At 38.8% G+C, this 18,689-nt stretch overlaps 1 protein-coding gene across 2 annotated transcripts; it reads left to right on the forward strand.

The window, feature by feature from the left end:
• The first annotated feature begins 4,109 nt into the window (after positions 1-4,109).
• LOC138004000 (uncharacterized) lies at positions 4,110-18,590 on the forward strand. 2 transcript variants are annotated; one of them, XM_068850366.1, is made up of 13 exons: positions 4,110-4,232; positions 6,045-6,143; positions 6,999-7,074; positions 8,114-8,182; positions 8,853-8,997; positions 9,657-9,891; positions 10,882-10,956; positions 11,225-11,415; positions 11,730-12,176; positions 13,109-13,433; positions 14,057-14,194; positions 14,610-14,711; positions 14,915-18,590. In XM_068850366.1, the coding sequence occupies exons 2-13, from the start codon at positions 6,092-6,094 to the stop codon at positions 15,055-15,057; spliced, it is 1,998 nt and encodes a 665-aa protein (XP_068706467.1). In that variant the 5' UTR covers positions 4,110-4,232; positions 6,045-6,091; the 3' UTR covers positions 15,058-18,590. The 2 variants fall into 2 exon arrangements, with proteins under 2 accessions (XP_068706467.1, XP_068706468.1); XM_068850367.1 differs by having other exon boundaries at positions 11,730-11,801.
• Positions 18,591-18,689: the final 99 nt, after the last annotated feature.

An 18,689-nucleotide genomic window follows, 5' to 3' on the forward strand; every position in this document is an offset into this window, starting at 1 on the left:
AAAATAAACAACGGTTAAAAAGAAATAATCTTTTAAAATCTTCCACTCTGAAACGATTCAGGAGAACTCAGTTTTAAATGCTTGTCGTTTTCCAATTAGAAAGAAAATTACTTCTTACCGTTTTTCCAAACGTTTGTGTATACGCACCTGCGTCGTAAAGTAAACGAGATTTAAATTGTTGATTAATATTACAACTAGGGCAATTCTTTAGCGTGCGAATCTCGCCTCTGTTGGGAAACCTTCATTTCCATTGCAATGAAGCTAATTGAAAATTCGGTTTCTAACAACCTCATAAACAAAAAAAAAATCGTGGATACAGGAAGAAGGGACAAAAATGCCGACTAGAAATGCAGTTTCTTTTGTGTAGTATAAAGGAAATCTCCTCGAGAAGAGTTTTGAATTTAACAGTGTCCTACTTTAGTTATTTTGTTGTTGTTGAGTTGCGAGGGAGCTGCTATAGCGACAAAACTCTTATGCAGGATTTGACATCTTTTCTCCAAGGTGCTTTGCGGCAAATTAACAGAGCAGTAGTGGAAGCTGTAGATCTAAGATTTCAATCTAACCGGCTACAGTGTGCGAAATGAAAGCTTAGATAGAGTTCACGCTAAATGAAGTTTAGCCTAGTCAATATTGAGTCCTTGAATTAATGTAATGGCAAAACTTGTTCTTGGTATCAAAACGTACATTACGAATATGTCCCCTCTACTCGGTTGTATTTGCAGGCTATCTCTCTACGTGCAAAGCAGTTGTCAATCGACAAATCGATAACTTGAGGAAGTGCTGCAAAGTATATATTTTTTAAATGATCAACAATCCTCAATGGCTAGTTTGATGGTCTTAAAATTTTTAGTTCATAACTTTTTTAGACAATTCTTCAGTTAACAGTTAGTGTAAGCCTCTAGCTTCTTGGAACTGTAAAAATGTTTGCATTACGCGATTAAAGTTGGCTGTAAGTTGAAAAAAAAAGAAGTTATTCTTAGCAACTTGCCAACTTTCAACTATAAACGTTTTTTATTCGTGTTTTCAGTACTTGAAATGATTTTATAAACAATTTTTTTTTCCTTCCATGGTTAAAACGTGTTAACATGTTAACTTTGAACTCTTGTAACTGTAGCAATTTCAAGTTTATAAATGGTAATTGGAAAACCAAATTGATTATTAGAATGACTGAGACAACGACCTCTCATCGCGCGGAGCGAAAGGTTCCAATTTTGTGTGTATGTTTTTTTGTTTTTTGCTTTAACTTTTCGGATTATCTTCGTGAACAGAAATACGTTTACACTGAGAGAAACGGAAAAAGTCGTTTTAAACGCCCAGTGCATAAGTCGAAGATTAACTCAATCATTTTCGGCATGGTATTATAAAGTGCATTTTGTGGAAAAGATAACTCATCGCAGAATTTATATCTTATAGACCCCATAAAACTGAAAGTTAATTACTCTGTAGCTAGGAAAAACCTTCCTTTCGAGTCCACAATTGCTACTAACAAAAAATTTTGTTATTTAAATTCAGATCCATCTTTATTCTACCAGCTTTTTATTGTTATCGGCAGCACACATTTGGCTTTGAAATCATCCAAATATAAAGAGGAAACTCATATAAGGTTATGTGGAAGGTTTGGGAGAAATTTTAAGTGACCCTCGATAAACTTGAAATTACTTCCTTTGTTAAAGCCTTTCGATCTTTAATGTTCCTTGCCTGCATTTTACAAGGAAAGTAAAAAAAAGTGCTAATTGATGGACTAAGACAATGTCGCACTTATTACAACATGAAGTTTTCTTTTAAAATGATTTAAACATTAAGACTATCCACTAAAAACAAACCACTTGTCTTCGGCGGCTTAGCTAGAAACACTACCGACTATCTCGGCGTGAAGTTTTAATATTTTGGTTATTGTCCTCTTTTAAACGACATCGGTAAAAGTCTTTAGATGGATTAAAAAGTTGCAAGTTAAATTGCTTATTTTCTGTGTTTTTTATTAACAATATGTAAATTAACCGAGCAAGATCCTTACAAGCTTAGCTGCAGTTCTTGTCCAAATGTACTAAACAAGATGTTTATTTCAAATCAAAACTTAGCCATTGGTTTTGGGTTGGCCCGTTATTCGCATGGATGAAACGGGGTATCAGAAATAATTTAGTCCTTTAGCCAAAACATAAGAGTTGAAAATTGACTTTAATCCTTCATTTCATAAAACTAGTTAAGAACGACACAGATTTGATAAACATTTCCACACACCAGGTTTACACCGACGTCTGTTTCGTCAGTTCGAGCTACAAACGTCATTTTTTTTAAAATTCTGTTACTTTTTGCTTTCCAAATCTTACACATCTCAAGATGTGAATAACTTCTAACATGGTTTTAATTTAAAAAGGGCTTCATCTGGCCTATATTTTTTGTCTTTTCAAAAAATAAAGAACGTTTGCCCACGACCTAATCTGCCAGACATGGTAGAGCGAAATGTTGTGATTTTTAATCTTTGTTACGCATAAATCAACTTACGAACCCTTTCATTTCAGTCCGATCCGATTGAAATATACATAAATATTTTAATTATTTGGCATTCTTTGCGAATGTTATTCAGATCAGACAAGAAACGTGCAGATTTAAAAAAAAAATTATATGCCAACAGTGGTTGGGCCCGCGTGCTATTTCTAGAGCTTCAAAAGCACTCTTAAATGCAAACTATAGCAGAAATTTAGCTTCGAGAGTAAACAAACATCGTAAATATGAAAAGAATATTAATACTCAAACTTGGTCTGAAGCTGCGAAAGAAGACGTTGCGGATTATTTGCGAGAGTATTTTTCCTCGGTAATCCAAAATACAGATGAACCACGACCCAAATTACTTGAAAGATTGGATCGTCTTGCATGACGTTATCAAAAATCGTTCATTCTATTCATAACCCGTAACGGAAACTGTCGAGCTGGCTTTCACAATAGGATCTCTTTATCCGCTATTGTATCTGTATTAGGAATAAAATTTTAAAATTTCTAGTGCCCGGGAGAAACATTTTCCGCTGTAAAACTTGTTTATATCCTAGCGACAAAACATTTTTTCCCGGCATGTAACGATAACAAGTATACGACCGAACGTGATGCTATCAATTTTACAAAGCCTTTGCTAGCGAAAACTAAACCGAGATTCTTTAAGATTTGATTTCCTTCCTAGCAAATTATGAATCATTAAAAAGGATACAGATTTCAAATTTAGGCCGTGTTGTGAAACAATAGCAAAATACCCTTTTAAGGCGGTTTTATTATCTCTAAGAGATTTCATTTTGCCTCCGACGAGACCTTCTTTAAAGGAACGTACAATGAATCCCGAGAAACTGTATTAGCACTTCGAAATCTTTGCATACAAAACGAACTTTTCATCATATGAAAGCGCGCAAATTTTTGGACCGTCCGCTTTTGTCGCTTGCTTTTTCTTCTCTCATATTAGCGTGTATTTTTCGAAGGGTTTTTATTGTGCTGTTGTGGTTATTTTAGACGAGAAACAACCAGTTAAAATCACCTTCGTAAAAGGTCTTTTGCTCATTGCCTCCTTTCTATCGGTGTTTGAATTAATAAACTGTTTTCGTCAAATACAGTGTGATTAAATGGCCATTACAGACCATTACAGCCTTTGTATTAGTGAAATCTTACATCTGCTCCGTTCTCAGCTAATAATTGATTTCGCATTTGTCCATTGCAACTTTGTTAACGATTTCAAGCAAGTTAGCTTTTTCCTGCCTCTTCGGTTCCCGGCCCGGCACCCTCGTTTCTCGAGGCATTTTTTTTATGTCGAAGAAAAATTTTCAAAAGGGAAAAAGGCATCCCGTATTCTCGAAAAGCGGGACGTTTTAACGTGTACAAACACCTACAAAGCCGAGATGAGCTTATTCAAGGCCAATATGTAGCTTGTATCATTATTTATCAAGACCAACATCTCGGTAAATATTAGATTTGTCATATTTCGATAGTTTGGGTCACGTCACGTGACCCCTAGCAAGCCCCCGATTGTTCAATGTTTAGACGGGGAACAGGTGAATGGCGGGCACATATGGTAACTGTGGCAAATTTCCCAGCATTGTGAAAACTTCACTTATTGCGCAGAATTGATAATTGCGCCCTTTTAAAAACTCGCCATTTCTCAGCTTCCAAGCAAAACGCACGCTTCGGCAGGTACACTTGATCTCTGCGCGCGGAGGATATCTCACAATTGAAGAATCTTTCCCAAAGCATTAAAGGTAAGTTTTCTTTCTCCTATGGACTGGAGTTTTTCCTAGGCACTAGATCACAAAACGTCTAATTTGCTAATCTGTTGACTACCTCAAAGTAAGTAATTAACTGCGAGACTTTGCGAAGTTTGATTTTGTGATGGCAGAGAGAGCATCTCAAATGAAACGACTTTTACAAGAGCGGGTAGCCGTCATAAACAATGCTAAGAAAAAAAAAAACTAACATAAAAAAGAGAGGCTTAAATTGCCGGTTAGTTTTTCTACCTTCCGAAAAGAAACTTGATTTTTAACCCTTCTGGGAAATAACATGATATAACCTGATTTATAGGAGACAAGAAGATAGACCTTTTTTGTTATCTTACTTGAGTGGTTCTAGCATTTGGCGGCTCCATTTTCCGTTTGTTTTCCTAATTTCCCGCTGCTAAAATGAGTTTGTTGCCTCTTGAAATCATCTGAGATCCAGAGAAAAGTTCTCTTTCCTTAAAAATAATTCTACCCAAGAATCTTTAGTGTTTTTTAAGGGCCAGTTATTGTTTTTAGTCGAGACAGTCAGGATGTTGAGCGAGTGTCGGAAGAAGCGTGTTAAGAATAAAATATCTCTGCTTTGTTCGTAAGCAATATTTTGCTCTTTTTAAATTGCTTCTGGAACTTAAGCTCTTCAAGCTTGATATTTTCTAGTTATTTTGCTTGATACTGATGGCACACCGTATGACCTCAGTAGACGCAATGTTCGAGTTTCAACTGAAAAACGTCTGTTTTCACGATGACGACTATTAATAAGAGAAATTTGCGAGAAGTTTGCTCAACATTAATGCTGATTATTTTAGTTAGAACTGGCCACAATAGTTTCACAGGTAATATAGTTACGAATTATAATCTTTTTCAGTCGATCCGTTTTGTCAAAGAAAGTTCCCAAGGTTTTTTTAAAACATTATTTTGTAAAATTCACGGTTGAGACGTACACCGAAATATCAAATTATTGTAGATGATCACAGCGATAGGCTCAGTTTTCAAAATCGGGCACAAACGCGCGGGAAAAAGACAAATTAAAACTGGCCATGCATAAGAAAAAGGTAATATAAGGTATATCACACACCGGAACGAAGTTAAAAAGGAGACAGATAACGTTCTGAAAAGATCCATAGGTAAACAAGTGACTCGATGTGATTTATAAAAATTGGAATCTCCCAGCGTAGATATGAAAATCAGCGATTGAGCAGCTGGGATGGAGAGATTTAATTTGTTTCTCTATGCGGCGGGTCAGCCTTTCTCGTTAATACTCCTTTATTTCTATGTGATGCCATATTAATGAAGTGCTTTCTTTTCTTGTCAGTTTTTTCACTGGTCATTTTGTGTTATGAACTAAACACTTTCGTTAATGCATGGTAGCTGATGGAGGCTGGTCCCTCTCAGCTATTCTGTGTTTTCTCATAAAAGTGGTATAAACGCTCGACTTATTCTGAGAAACTACGTACATTTAACATTTTTTATTAGTTAACTCGGGTAGTAATCGCCTTCGAATATTTGTCAGTATTATTTCCGCCCAAAAATTAAGGAATATTTCAATATGTTTTACTGACTACAATAAAAAAACCGAAGTACCGTTTTTTTTTTACGTAGTGCTTGGTTAGTGAGAGCAAAACGGCTGGAAAACAAATGTCTTTTCATAACAGAAGAAACTGTTGATAACTTTAACGACCTCGCATTAAAAGCTCACACCTCAGAACTAGAATAACAACTTTTTATCACCTTAAAAACGCTCAAATGCCCTTTGTTAAACTTCCCCGTTTCAATTTGTCGCTTTTGTGTTTCCTTTGAAAGGTTCTGTCGAGGAAAAAAGGCAAAACTTAAGGACTCTGTTGAACGGTATGAGTTTGGAGCCACTAGCAAAAGACGCAAGCGAGAACAAACTTGGAATCGGTAAGTGCTTTCTTAACAAATACTAAGTTAAATAATAAACAAATGAAAGCGGTTTTTTTTGAGAACGTAGTAAGTTAAAGTGAAGAAAACGAAGTATGTTTTTCCACGTTTTACACACACGCAACTTTCGGATGGAATGTTGCCCACAAATTCGAAATTTCCCTCTGACGATTTCTTAGAGTTTTCATGGTTTGTCGAAAACAATTAAGTTACTAAAATACCACCTACAAGATTCGCAACCACGGAAAAATCGCAATGGTTATATGTTTTTGCAATTTTTGACACTCGAAGAAGTCAGTTAATATTTTCGAAAAGCTAATACTTCGCTGGAAAGTTCGTGGAAGGTAACTTTCAGCTAGCAATTTTATTCCTAAAATCTTCAAGTCGATAAATTATCTCCTGCATTAAAAGGAAGTTCAAAATGTCCATCTGAGGATTTTCTCTAAATTTGTTCGTTCTGGCTCGCATATTGTATCTTTTTATTCTGAGAGAAGCTTTTGGAGAATTATTTCAACTGAATTTCTACTGTCATCATTAGAAGGACCAATTGCTCGCAAATTGTGTTTCTTAGGAGAAAAAAACGCCGCTAGAAGAATACACCGTTAGCACAGTCAATTTACTCTCATTTTTGTGTTCTTGTCCAAAGACAAGCAAGCTGCCTTCCCAAAGGTCAATACGCGAAGTACTTGATCACAAACTCTTTACAAAGCTTTTCAGCCCTAAGAAACTTGACTTTAATTGAAGCACCTCAAGCTCACTTTCCATGTTGATTTTTAAAATTCTTTACTGTTTAATATCGTACCAGGTCATAAATTTGTGTTTTTGATGTCTGTTTTCCTTGCTTTCGTTTAACAGATAAAGCACGCAGTGAAAACGGAGAAATCTTAGCAAAGTTTAACCGTGCGCTGGCTTCAATCGTTATTACCGAAGGGTATGTAGACCAACAACTCATTAGATTATTTATTGCCATGAATCTTTTACACCCAAGAGAATATATGTACTCATGCAGAATAGTAACTTAGCATTGTGAAATGCTAACTCGCTTTGAACTTCCATTAGAGGAGTATAGACAAAGCTTTAAGTCTTTTAGGGGCTCGTGAAAACCGAAGTGATCGATTGTAAGAATATGAAACTACATTTTATTCGTATCAGAATTCATCAAACCTTTAGCTTCGGTTAAAACTCTATAGCTTTAAGCTCTAAAGCTGACAGCGGACAGTGTGCGCGCGAGACGGTTTGATAGCAGCGGTGAACTTTCAAGAAAAAAAAGGAGAAATCACGAAGTCATACTGAGATTTAACTCCACTAATTAAAACTGTTTGATAAAAAGTGGGTAAAGATAGCAGTGGGAGATCGAGTTAAAATTGAACGTCAGCGAGCTCTTAGGGGGTGTATAAGCATTTATTACGGCACGAAAGAAGTTCAGTATGATAAGTCAACAGGAAATGCACCCCCTTGAGATATCGCGATTTTCAATCTCTCTCACTGTGGAGGCTGTTAGCATCACGTGAAAAACCGTCTAAGCCGAGAGCGTCGACAATTTCTTTCCTCTTTTTTAACGCTCTTGAAGCGTAAGTGTTAAAGATATCAACCAGCATGTCGCTTCAAGGAAAATTAACGAAAAATACTTGTTGTTATTTTTCTGTGCACGCGTGGGTGTGTCCTGTAATGAATAATTATTTCAAACATCTTGTGTGGAGCGTTGTGTGTAAACATGACCGGGAAAGGGAGGAATAATATGGCGTAAACCTGTTCATTTTATTTCGCCTTTCATCCATCAAATACGTGCGCGTTTTTATCCGTATCCGTTTCGCTGGCTCGTAACTAACATATCTTGATCGCGATGACGGCAGAAATTTGCGTCGACGTTAATGCATGCAAAAATATTAACGGCTTTTGCAATGAGACTTGTATCAAGGAAAGAAACTGTTACAGCATTAATTTGATTTTGTAAAATTGTACTTTTTTAGTTTTCCGGCTCAAATGGGAGGAGTCCATGGCAATCTATGCCACGTTCCACAAAAAAAGCTCAAGTTATCGTAAGTATTTTATTTCCGCAAATATTCATCAGGGTGATCAGTTTCATAATTCATTTTTCTCCTGTTGTTCAGAGCCTTAATTAAAATATATCAGGGTTTAGTCCTTGCATTAACAAGATAGGCGAATCTTCTGTAACTCATCGCTGATAATTACCTGCTAGCCTATTATACTAGTACACGAGTATTTCTAATTTATTTATGAATTTATTTAGTTATTTATTTGCATAAAACGAACGCACGATTAGCTTTGAGAGTAAGTGAGTATTTCTTTACCCTTGACAAATTCCAACTTGAAGACAACCGCGACAGGGCTATTGTAGCTTCTGCATTTCCCATTCATTGATGCATGTATGATTAATGAATGAATATAAGCGGCAGTATCATTATTAAGTTTCTAGACCCCATCATAATCCCAAATGTTACAAACTGAACACGCAAGTGCACGAGCCGTCTACATTTTGGAGAGTCTTCAAATCAACGTAAGTCCCATCAGATCAAATATTTTTTCGGTCGGTTTTTGATGAGTAGGGTAATTAAAGCTGAATACAGTGAGAGGAAAAGCCTCTCGGAGCACAGTAGAGAAATCAACAAATTCAAACCACGTGGGATCAAGTCCAAGAAATGATTCTGTTCCACAGTGGGGTAAGGCGAGTTTGTTCTGTGTTTCCAGGTCTCCCGTGTGGTACCCTGATACTCCAGTTCATTATGCACTGCCTGCAGGGTTCACACATCACTTCTTTCTGGAGCCTGATCGAGCCATACACGATCCACAAAGATCTTTTCTAGTCCCGGAAACTGAAAGCGGAATTTTGCAAGTAAGTCAGTAATCAAGTGACATTTCCCTTTTTTTAAACACTGTTTACATGAAATTCACGTGAACTTGTTAGCTCTTTGGGTTTTAAGCGTGCATTTCACATGAGAAATAGAATGAGTTTTTATGTGATCTTGGGAAATAACTCCGTAATTTCTCGGGTATGCCTTTCCACTTTTTCCTGATTGGCTGATTGGTCAACAAGTATGAGACCCTCATTCTCAACCAATCAAAGGTAGAGTTGCTCGGATTCGTTTTCCCCCGAATAGCGTTTCCCGCGCTTTGCATAAGTCACCCTTGTCTTGCGCGATGTAATTGGTTAATTTCATTAAGAATAATAATCATAATGATTATGATAATACACTTCATTGAGCGCTTCCGTCAGAGGCTTTTGGGGCCGATAAACCTAATAATACAAGTTAGGATAACAGGTTGTTAAGAATCCAACTGTAGGAATACAAACCAGTCGGCTGTTCACAGTGATTGGCCAGAACAACTAGAACTAGCGATGAGCGCTGACCTCTGGATTGGAAGTCTTGCGAAATAAGCCACTCGGACACACTACCGCCGAAAATGTTACGACTGGTGAAACAAGTTCTTGGAAAGCAAATATCTTGTTTTGTAAAATGTGTCACTTCTTCCTTCTTCTTTTTGCTTTTGAAGACCATGAAAGAATATGACGAATTTGAGGAATGGATTGATGGATCAACAAAACTGCGCTACTCGCCCTACAGCAGAGAGGCTCAGGCTCACATCTCAGGATGGGCCATGAAATACACAAACAACCACAACAAATTTGTGCTAAAAAAGACATGCGTTGGCGTGTTGCTCTGCAGTAAAGACTGCACCCTGCCCAATGGACTCAAGATTGTTGTGAGGCCAGCTATTTCTGATAAGGGTAAGTGACTCGAAAATATTTGCCTTCCACTGTTCTGAAATTTAATGTTAAAGAAAAAGAGCGCAGAGGCAAACGTACCCGACCTGGTGTAATGATCAGGCCCACCTTATAAGGCTCCATATAACAACCGTTGGGGGACCTTATAACTGACCGACCCCGTGTCTTATTTTTGATTCTATACTTCAGACTCAAAACAAAAACAAAACAACACAGATAAACTTATGAATTAACGAACTGTATGTATCAATTGACAATGATACACAAGGGGCCCATGACAAGGAGGGTACAACTTCATTGGATTCTTACAGACCGAGTTATTTTTAGATTTTGCCCGGAAACCAGACCTTTCCAGCGAATCACAAGTCTTGCATGAGAAATTATTACCCATGGGATTGAGAATGGTCACTCCCGCAAGCCAAATCGTATTTAAGAACTCGTCTAAAAATAGATTGAACTGTGAAAACCTAGTATTGCAGTTGTAGGCTTCAGGTTATGGGCTCCGGCAGGAGCCCACCTGGAGCGTGCAACTTCCATACAGCGTCTGTGAAACGGCGTTTTCACAAGTAGGTTTATTTTTAGACTAGCCCTTCCCGTGAATTAGGTCAAAAAACAAAGGCAGTTCCGGTTCGGTGACCCTATGACGTCAGCTTAGTTTCTTGTAATTGGTCATCGGGCTCCTGTGGGAGTCTCATTAGCGGGAAATTCAATCTAAAAATAACCTTACTTGTGAAAACGCCGTTGCACGAAAATAGGTAAGTTGCACGCTCCAGGTGATGGGCTCCTGGCTCCGGTGATTCTAAAATACTCAGAAACTTGCAGGAGTCAAACTCATAGTATTCTGGTTAGTATCTAGCTTGGATGTCATACCACTTGAGCTATGGAAGACTGGTAGGAGCTAAGTCGTTAAACTAGACTCAGGTGGCAATTGTCACAAATGTATTCAAGGAGATCGTGGATGTTAACCCCGGTAAACAATTCATTTTTTTGCAGTTCGTGAAAGACAAATTGGGCAAAACTGCCCCAATGCCAGCTGCTCAGGGACACTTGCTCATAGGAAATGCACAGGTCAGAAAGAAATATGGTTGTCGAGCAAATAGGCCATCTCCGAGTTCATGTCTGCCTCCTTTTCAAAGCGAGTCTAAGTGCGATTTTTTATGATGGTAATTAGTTCTACTTTACATATAAAATGAAAACTAATTTTCATAAGAAAAACTTCGCACTTCGACTCGCTTTGAAGAAGAGGCAGACACGAACTCGGAAATGGCCTATTGGACAGAGAGATTCTTCCCGGACTACTTGACATAGATTTTAACGGATTATTTTTTTCTCCTAGGAAATAACGGGTACCCTGTTACACATTTCTGGGTACATCAAGAAGATGGTATTTATTTCGAGTCAAAAGGAACCCATGATCATTTCAGACCTCAAGCAAGAAGGGCAACGCCCGATAGGAGCTCATCCAGTAAACAAAATAGCATTAAGCAGGAGAAAGAGGGAGACGATAATACGGACGAGAAACGAGAGGTAAAAGACCGCGATACTGATCAGTAATGCGCCAATAGGAGGAAGGCATTTACTAATGCGATCACGAGTTGATCACATGGCGAACCATGAGAAAATCACGTGCATTTACAAGAGCGTCTGTGCAAAACAAACCAATGAATAACAACCAATGTCATCAAGTTTCTGCTGACCAATCAGTTTACAGACCAGATCGATTGTCAACCCATTATCGCATGACTTTAAAATGACGTCAGCCTCGATTTTAACTCACCCAGAAGACCAAACTCTTTCAAGGTATCTAATAATTTATCTGTCGTTTTTAAATTCCTCATTAGAGTTCTACACCATCAGAGACAAAGAAATGCAAGTCTAGGAAACGCCAACACTCCGAACAGGATAATTCATCGGTAAGGGAGGCAGAGGCAAACCGCTTCCCATCACAGCTTTCAGTAGGCCTACTTAAGGGTTACTCAATCGATGAGGAAGATCAATATGTCTGTTTAACGCTTCCCGAATCAGAGACTCTGTTCCACCGAAGTATATCACAGGAGCAAACCAACATCGGCACATACGGGAAACTATACTTACTTTGCCAAACATTTCAAGACGTCGTTCCCGGATTTAATTTGCTAGAGACCCGTATGATATCTAGAAACGTCATGGGATGGCCTGTCGTTATGGCAACGCTTTACAAACGAGGGACGAAGGAAGGACAAATAAATCACATGAAAACGTTGGCTCGTTTGTGTTCAACGCCCGGGGAGGATTTCCTTTCACCCAAGGTACTCCAAGTTGTTTAGTCCTACACAATTTCTACGTTTTACCATTGAAAAAAATACAAGTTAATGCTAGTAATGTCAATTTAATTTTTCAAGCTGTGGAATTAGTGTCTTTTTAACCGTCACTGAAATAAAATTATCTTTTCTCAAAGAATAGTTGTTTTCATTTTGGTCGATGAAATTCTCGAAATGATCTTATCAAAACATTGCAGAAAATTAATTATTTCTCAGTCATAGTACTCTCTACCAACTGTTTAAATTGTTCAGTTTAATGTTTGTCAAAAATTATACAGCTAGTCATTGAGAAACGACCTTGATTGGTCAGTTTGAAATGACTATATGCATAGCCACGAAACATATTAGAGAGGTTAAGCATGGCGTTTACGCCAAACAGCAAACGTCGGAGTGAAATTAGGGTTTTGCCAAAAATGTAACAACCCAGCTTGATATTAGCTCATTTCTTTCCTGTTAGCTCCAGATATCATAAAGCAATTTCTCAAAGGAACGAGACGAGTTAAAATGAGAGAATTTCCACGCTTTTATGATAAGCAGGAGTCTGCCGTTTCCCGTTTGCCATGGGCCGTAAACCTCATGCTTAACCTCTATTGACACACCCCGTCGGGGCAACAACACAACATCAGTAACATAGCAGTAACATAGTTGAAAATGTCAACTAGCAGGAAGAAAAATAGCTGACTATTAATGAGAGTAGCCGGGGAGTAAACCAAGGCAGATGCCTTATTAGAGCGAGAATAGAATACAGGGGCTCTACAACCTCATCTCCAGGGTCTTCTCGTCTTTCAACATGACGGCTCTTCGAAACGCCATGTTGAAAGCCGAGAAGACCCTAGAGACGAGGTTATGGAATGTGTCATTCGAGAAAAGAAAAAATATTGAGAACGTCGAAACGAATTCTTTGTCTTTTTTTCCGACAGTGGCAAATGGTCATTCACGACTTCTCGGCTGACCAGTCCCAAACGATAACGGAGGCAATTGTAAACATGATAATCAATTCGCAAGTCCAAACACTTTTGAGAGTGTTTCAGTACAAGAGCGTGAGTTCGCTGTACAAAATGCTACGAGAAAAGATAACCAGCAGTCTACAGAGCTACGAAACACATTTTGAACTCTGCAAACGCGAAATTGTCTCCAGGCTCCAGGATCCCTTGCTCACGATGAAGTTCCGTGACATGTCGGAGAGGCTCATGGAAAGCAAGTGTACCGCGCAAGAATACGTCAGTACAGATTGTATGCTATCAGGTGAGTTGAATTTTTAAAACGATACTTCCAGAGTTTACATTTCCGGTGTTTACAAAAGTAGTGAGCCCGTCCAACACTTGCGCGACTAATGCGAGAGTCAGTTCGATTTGAGCTCTTGTAAATTTCCACTCTTTATCTCTGAAGAATGCAAAAAACACTATGAGTTTTCCAGATATCTATCATTTTAAGCTAAAGGGCAAAAGGAACTGAAATAAGTGAGTTATGATGCTTGACCAAAAGAGCGACCAAACTGATCTCGACATCACCCTCCACAATGCAACAGGTTATCACCATGTCAGTCGAGGTATCACATCTCGCAGGTCATTTCCAAATCGTAAGGGAGAGAAATTGCGTGACGCGTGACACGTCCGTGAGACTTTTCTATCAGCATTACCCTCTAGCAAATGGATTAAATCACGTCTCGCAGAGCGATCAAAATACGTTTGATCGTCGAGTTCCCGTTTGTTGTGGCAAAAACTAAAGCTGGGTTTCTTTTGTTCATAGCAACGTTTTTGGCCTGGATAAAGTCGATAGTCTTATGCTGACAGGCAAACCCTCTTTGGGCCTATCTTCCTTATGAAATACTTTTGGAGCGTTGGGCTAATTGCTTTATTTCCCAACAGGCGGCCTCTTCGGTTCGGTGATTCGCGAGTTTTGGAACTTCTGGGGAAGCAGCATTGTCGCTCCAAAAGTGTTTTCTGTGGCTGCTGAACTTGTTGGCAACCGAGAAAAGGCAGATCAGTGGCAGAAGAGACAAGCAGGTGAGGTCAAGCGTGTCGAAAGTAACATCTCGGCAGCTCTTGAGGTGCCGACATTTGTACTATACGCTTTGTGACTGGCTTTAATCTCCCGCTAAACCCAGCAAAGAGTGTGTGGCTTGCCAGTGTGAAACGAGCGTGACTTTTCCCGCTCCACTCGCCAGCTGCACGTCTTTCTGCTTCATGCTATGATTGGTTCATTTGAATATCTGCCTCTGCTGTGATTGGCAAAGTATTTCAATTGCTCATTGAAAAGAGAGAAGGAAGGATTGAGCAGTATAACTGGCGTTTCATCGCACTCCAAGGAGAACATCCCCTAATAGCGGGCAAAAGGAATCGAGATAATGGTAACGAAGTCGTATTTTCAAATATACGACTGCGTTGCTTATGTCACTAATTTACACTTCTTCTCCATTAGGCCTTGACTTTCCTGAAGATCTAAAAAAGGTTACCTTACAGCATATGAGTGACGTGGTTGTCACGTGGTGTCACTATCAGTCTGATCATTGGCCGAAATCAGGTGAGTAGGGACCATTGTTTTGACGTTATACAAGGGCATATGATGCCCAGTGTAAAATTATTTTTATAGTCAAACCAAAAATAATTCACTAAATCAATTAAGGGATGGGATGAAAATTATTTGGTTTAGGACCTTAATTAAGACACAAACGGAAACGAAATGGCCGGGCACAAAATTTGCTCACCTCTCAACATCTTTTTCAGTTGTTCAAGAAAGCATGGCCAATTTCTCACATCTAAGACCGGCACAGAAGGGACTACGTTACAATATCGAAAGACCAGGGTCAGCATTTCATCGGCCGGTGACATATACGAGTTTTCACGTTCCCAGATTTCACTGGATGTGAGAGAAAGGAAGGGGAAAAAGCTGTATAATAAACGACAAATTAACTTTCAATACGTTGTGCTGAAATATTTTGTAAATGCCATAATTTAAATTAGGAGCTGATGTAATGTTTGTGGTAAATGTAACTGTTTTTTAAAAATAAAAGCATCAGTTTGTCTCACCACTCATAGACCTCTTTCACAATGGCGGCCAAATAAAATATTCTTTTGTTTTAATGCTAATGAGCCTTTCTAGCCTCCCTACGTCGAACACATTTGAAAAGAATTTTTGTTTCAAAATGAGAGCAGTAGGTCTAATTAACATAAAGACAAAAGAATGTAAAAGTGGCCGCCATTTATGAAAGTGGTCCGTGATGTTGAAGAGCAGAAACCCACGCCTACCCCAATCTGATGAGCAGAAAAAAAAAGAACTTGTACGGAGCACAATTACCGTGTTTGATAAGAGTGAGATTTACATAAAAAAGATGCCTACCCTGCTTCATTTCTGGAGTTTCTTGCATTTGCGTTTTCCCACGGACCCAAGAGATTTTCCATAGAGTTTTTAGTGTTTTAGTGTTTTATTTTTAGAATGCTTATCTTGCAGCTTGTGGAACATGTACCTGTACTTCAATTATACAATAAGTGGTGAATATACCTCAAGAAACAATATGGGTTGTCTTAATTTAAGAGGCCCACCTTCGTTGTAACATTCAGATTTATTACAGAGCTTTAAATTCTAGGACGAGAACGACTACGAGTACGAATTTTTCTCATAGAACAACAGTGAGCGCACGCAAACGAGCGTCATTTTGGCGGGAAAACGTGTTACCGTCGTCATCTTAGTTACTTGGTAAGAGGTTTTGCAAAAATGTCGTCGTGTCAAAACAAGTCAACAGCACGGTAGCAGTTTTGGCATTTTTCGATCAGCAAAAAGGCCCAGGTAACAGCAATAAGAATAACTGAGCATCCTATACTGATAACAAAGAGTAAGATTAATCGTACGGGTTATGAATTATGAAAGTGTTTTCGCTAAAAACTTCCCGTCAAAATTCGTACTCGTTCTCGTCCTCGTCCTCAGTAGAATCTAAAGGTCCCTATTGTAAGGCTTACAGTCAACAGAAACGCATTGCTCAGCTCACATGTAGGCCTTTCGTTTAAATTGCAATACAATTCAGGTATTATGTAGAATTGCCATTTCGTACCTAGTAGCGAAAATACTTTATTTCAAGTTAACGTCAAAGACTGTGTACATAATCTTATACTATTTATTATTTATTTACTGAAAAACTCTCATACTTCTGTTTAGTCTTGCCGACAAGGAATTCAGTGGTAACCTTGGGGCAAAAAGCCAGGGACAATGGCTACATATAAATAGGGCGCTGAAAGCCAATGTAAATTGTTTAAAAAGATGGGTTATAAAAGTAATAAGGGGGGAGGGGAAGGGTGACAAAAAGAAAAGTTTTTGTTAAAAAAGGGATAGAACCTGTTTAAACCAAGTACTTTTTTCATTGATACGTTGAAATTGGGTAAGGCTTTGTGAAAGACAGTACATGGTTTAGAATACACCGAGCCATGGGTACAGTAGATCATGTGAGTTCAAATCTCCTGTCGACCTCGGAGCAAGAGCTGAAACAGGGTTCTGCCAGGAACCCATGACCCGGAGCCTACAACTCTACTGTGTTCGTGTAACGGCGTTTTCGCAGACCGATTTATTTTTGGATTGAATTTCCCGCGAATGAGACTCCCACAGGAGCCCGATGACCAATTACAAGAAATTAAGCTGACGTCATAGGGTCACCGAACCGGAACTGCCTTTGTTTTTTGACCTAATTCGCGGGAAGGACTAGTCTAAAAATAAACCTACGTGTGAAAATGCCGTTTCACAGACGCTGTATAAAAGTTGCACGCTCCAGATGGGCTCCTGGTTCTGCTATCACTTTAAAATTTACTCCAAAGTACGGGTGCATTCTATTGCGACTGTTAGCGCGCTGGTTTTCAAGAAGTGAGGCCCTCCCGAGGGGGTCCTTGTTCCCTTTAAAAATTTGCTCGTGTTCCTTTTTCCCGAAATTACTCCGAAACTTGTTCTCAGCGTTTTGATCTCTAAAATGGTTTATGTTCGCTTGTTCCCTAAGGTATTTTATCTTTGTTCCCCTGTTCCCAAGTTCAAATTAGCCATGTTCTCTTCTTCCCCAAAACCCCTGGGAGAGCCTCAGAAGTGCCTCCAAATCCAGACAGAAGCAGATAAATGGGCCATCAATTGCGCCAATCTTAAGGGAAGTAAAGTACACACAAAGCACCAAAAGCGATGCTAAAAGGTATGCATTGAAAAAAAAAACACCTTGCAAAATTGCCTGGAACTAGACATTGGAAAGAGAAAGCATCAAAAGTGAAGAGTTTTGGAGATTTTGCAAACGTTGGACCATCAGGAAATTGTTATAACTCGACAATTTCAAAGGCAAACTTCATTAATATGCATTAAATCTCCAAGGACTATAAAATTTAAAAAAAAAAAAAAAAAACTGTCTGGAAAGAGGCGTAGAATTAGAGATCTAGCTATTTTTTTCAAATGTCTAAAATGCGGGTTTTTGGAGATTTTTGCAAAGGGGAGACCACTGGAAATTTTTCAAAACCAGACGATTTGGAAGGCAAAGTGCATGCTTCTATAATATATTTATTACTTGTCTAACTTCTTAAGCGTCCTATTTTTCAAAGAAAATAATACATAGTCTTATCATTGTACAGATTTCAACAAATATCACTATGTGGTAGATGAAATATTTATTCTGCGAAACCAGGTTCGTTTTAATAACATTTATGCTTAAGCTTATGAGAGCTTTCATATGAGGTGTCCATTACCTTTGCATGAGCTGCATTTTGTTTCCGGCAAAAAAGCCACCGCTGAAGCTACCCGAAGGTCGTGGGTTCAATTCCGACCCCGGTCAGAGTTTTTCTCTGTCCTTGTGTGGGCCCATTTCCATTAGTAGGGCTAACGCTCACATGGTTCATACGTAGCCCTTCACATTACACTCTAATCAGTTAAGTCTGTTGAAATATAAAGTGCTTCACGGCCAACGTTTGCAAAAACGTAACCCTTCCTTGTTCTTGTACATGTTCATTGCCGTGACTTTAAAATCTTCAGTTCCCACTACCTGCTCCCGTCTGACCTTGTAGCCCAGTCGGTAAAGCAGCGGTGATCTAACCCGAACAGGCGAAGGTCGTGGGTTCAATTCCCACCCTGGTCAGAGTTTTTCTCTGTCCTTGTGTGGGCCCATTTCCATTAGTAGGGCTAACGCTCACATGGTTCATATGGGGTACAAAACTAGCACTTCACATTACACTTTAATCAGTTAAAACCGCTGAAGTTGTTTGATTGAGCATTTGTCAGGTTTTTCTCTTGGCAATATCCCTTCCAGTACATCTTCTTCCTTAAACTGCAAACTTTCCGTTTTATTTCGCTACATCCTATCATCCTCGCTACTGTTCTTTCTCGCAAAATTCCGCCATGTTATATGAAATGCCTAATATCGTTGCCATGGTAACGTTATTTTGGAGAAAAGTATAATGTGAGAACCAATCAGAATTCCCCTGCTCTTCGCGGAGCCTGTTACTGTTTGCCTATATAATTAAAAATAATAATAGGATAGGACGATCTGCG

The sequence above is a fragment of the Montipora foliosa genome, chromosome 5 (genome assembly GCF_036669935.1).
Source record: "Montipora foliosa isolate CH-2021 chromosome 5, ASM3666993v2, whole genome shotgun sequence".
Classification (NCBI taxonomy): domain Eukaryota; kingdom Metazoa; phylum Cnidaria; class Anthozoa; order Scleractinia; family Acroporidae; genus Montipora; species Montipora foliosa.

What these genes read in the sequence shown, in the direction of transcription:
- LOC138004000 (XM_068850366.1), top strand. Translation starts at nt 6,092, where the DNA reads ATGAGTTTGGAGCCACTAGCAAAAGACGCAAGCGAGAACAAACTTGGA. An exon ending in CTGAAAGCGGAATTTTGCAA is followed by an intron (nt 8,998 to 9,656) that starts GTAAGTCAGTAA and finishes TTGCTTTTGAAG; the next exon opens with ACCATGAAAGAATATGACGA. An exon ending in TGATCATTGGCCGAAATCAG is followed by an intron (nt 14,712 to 14,914) that starts GTGAGTAGGGAC and finishes CATCTTTTTCAG; the next exon opens with TTGTTCAAGAAAGCATGGCC.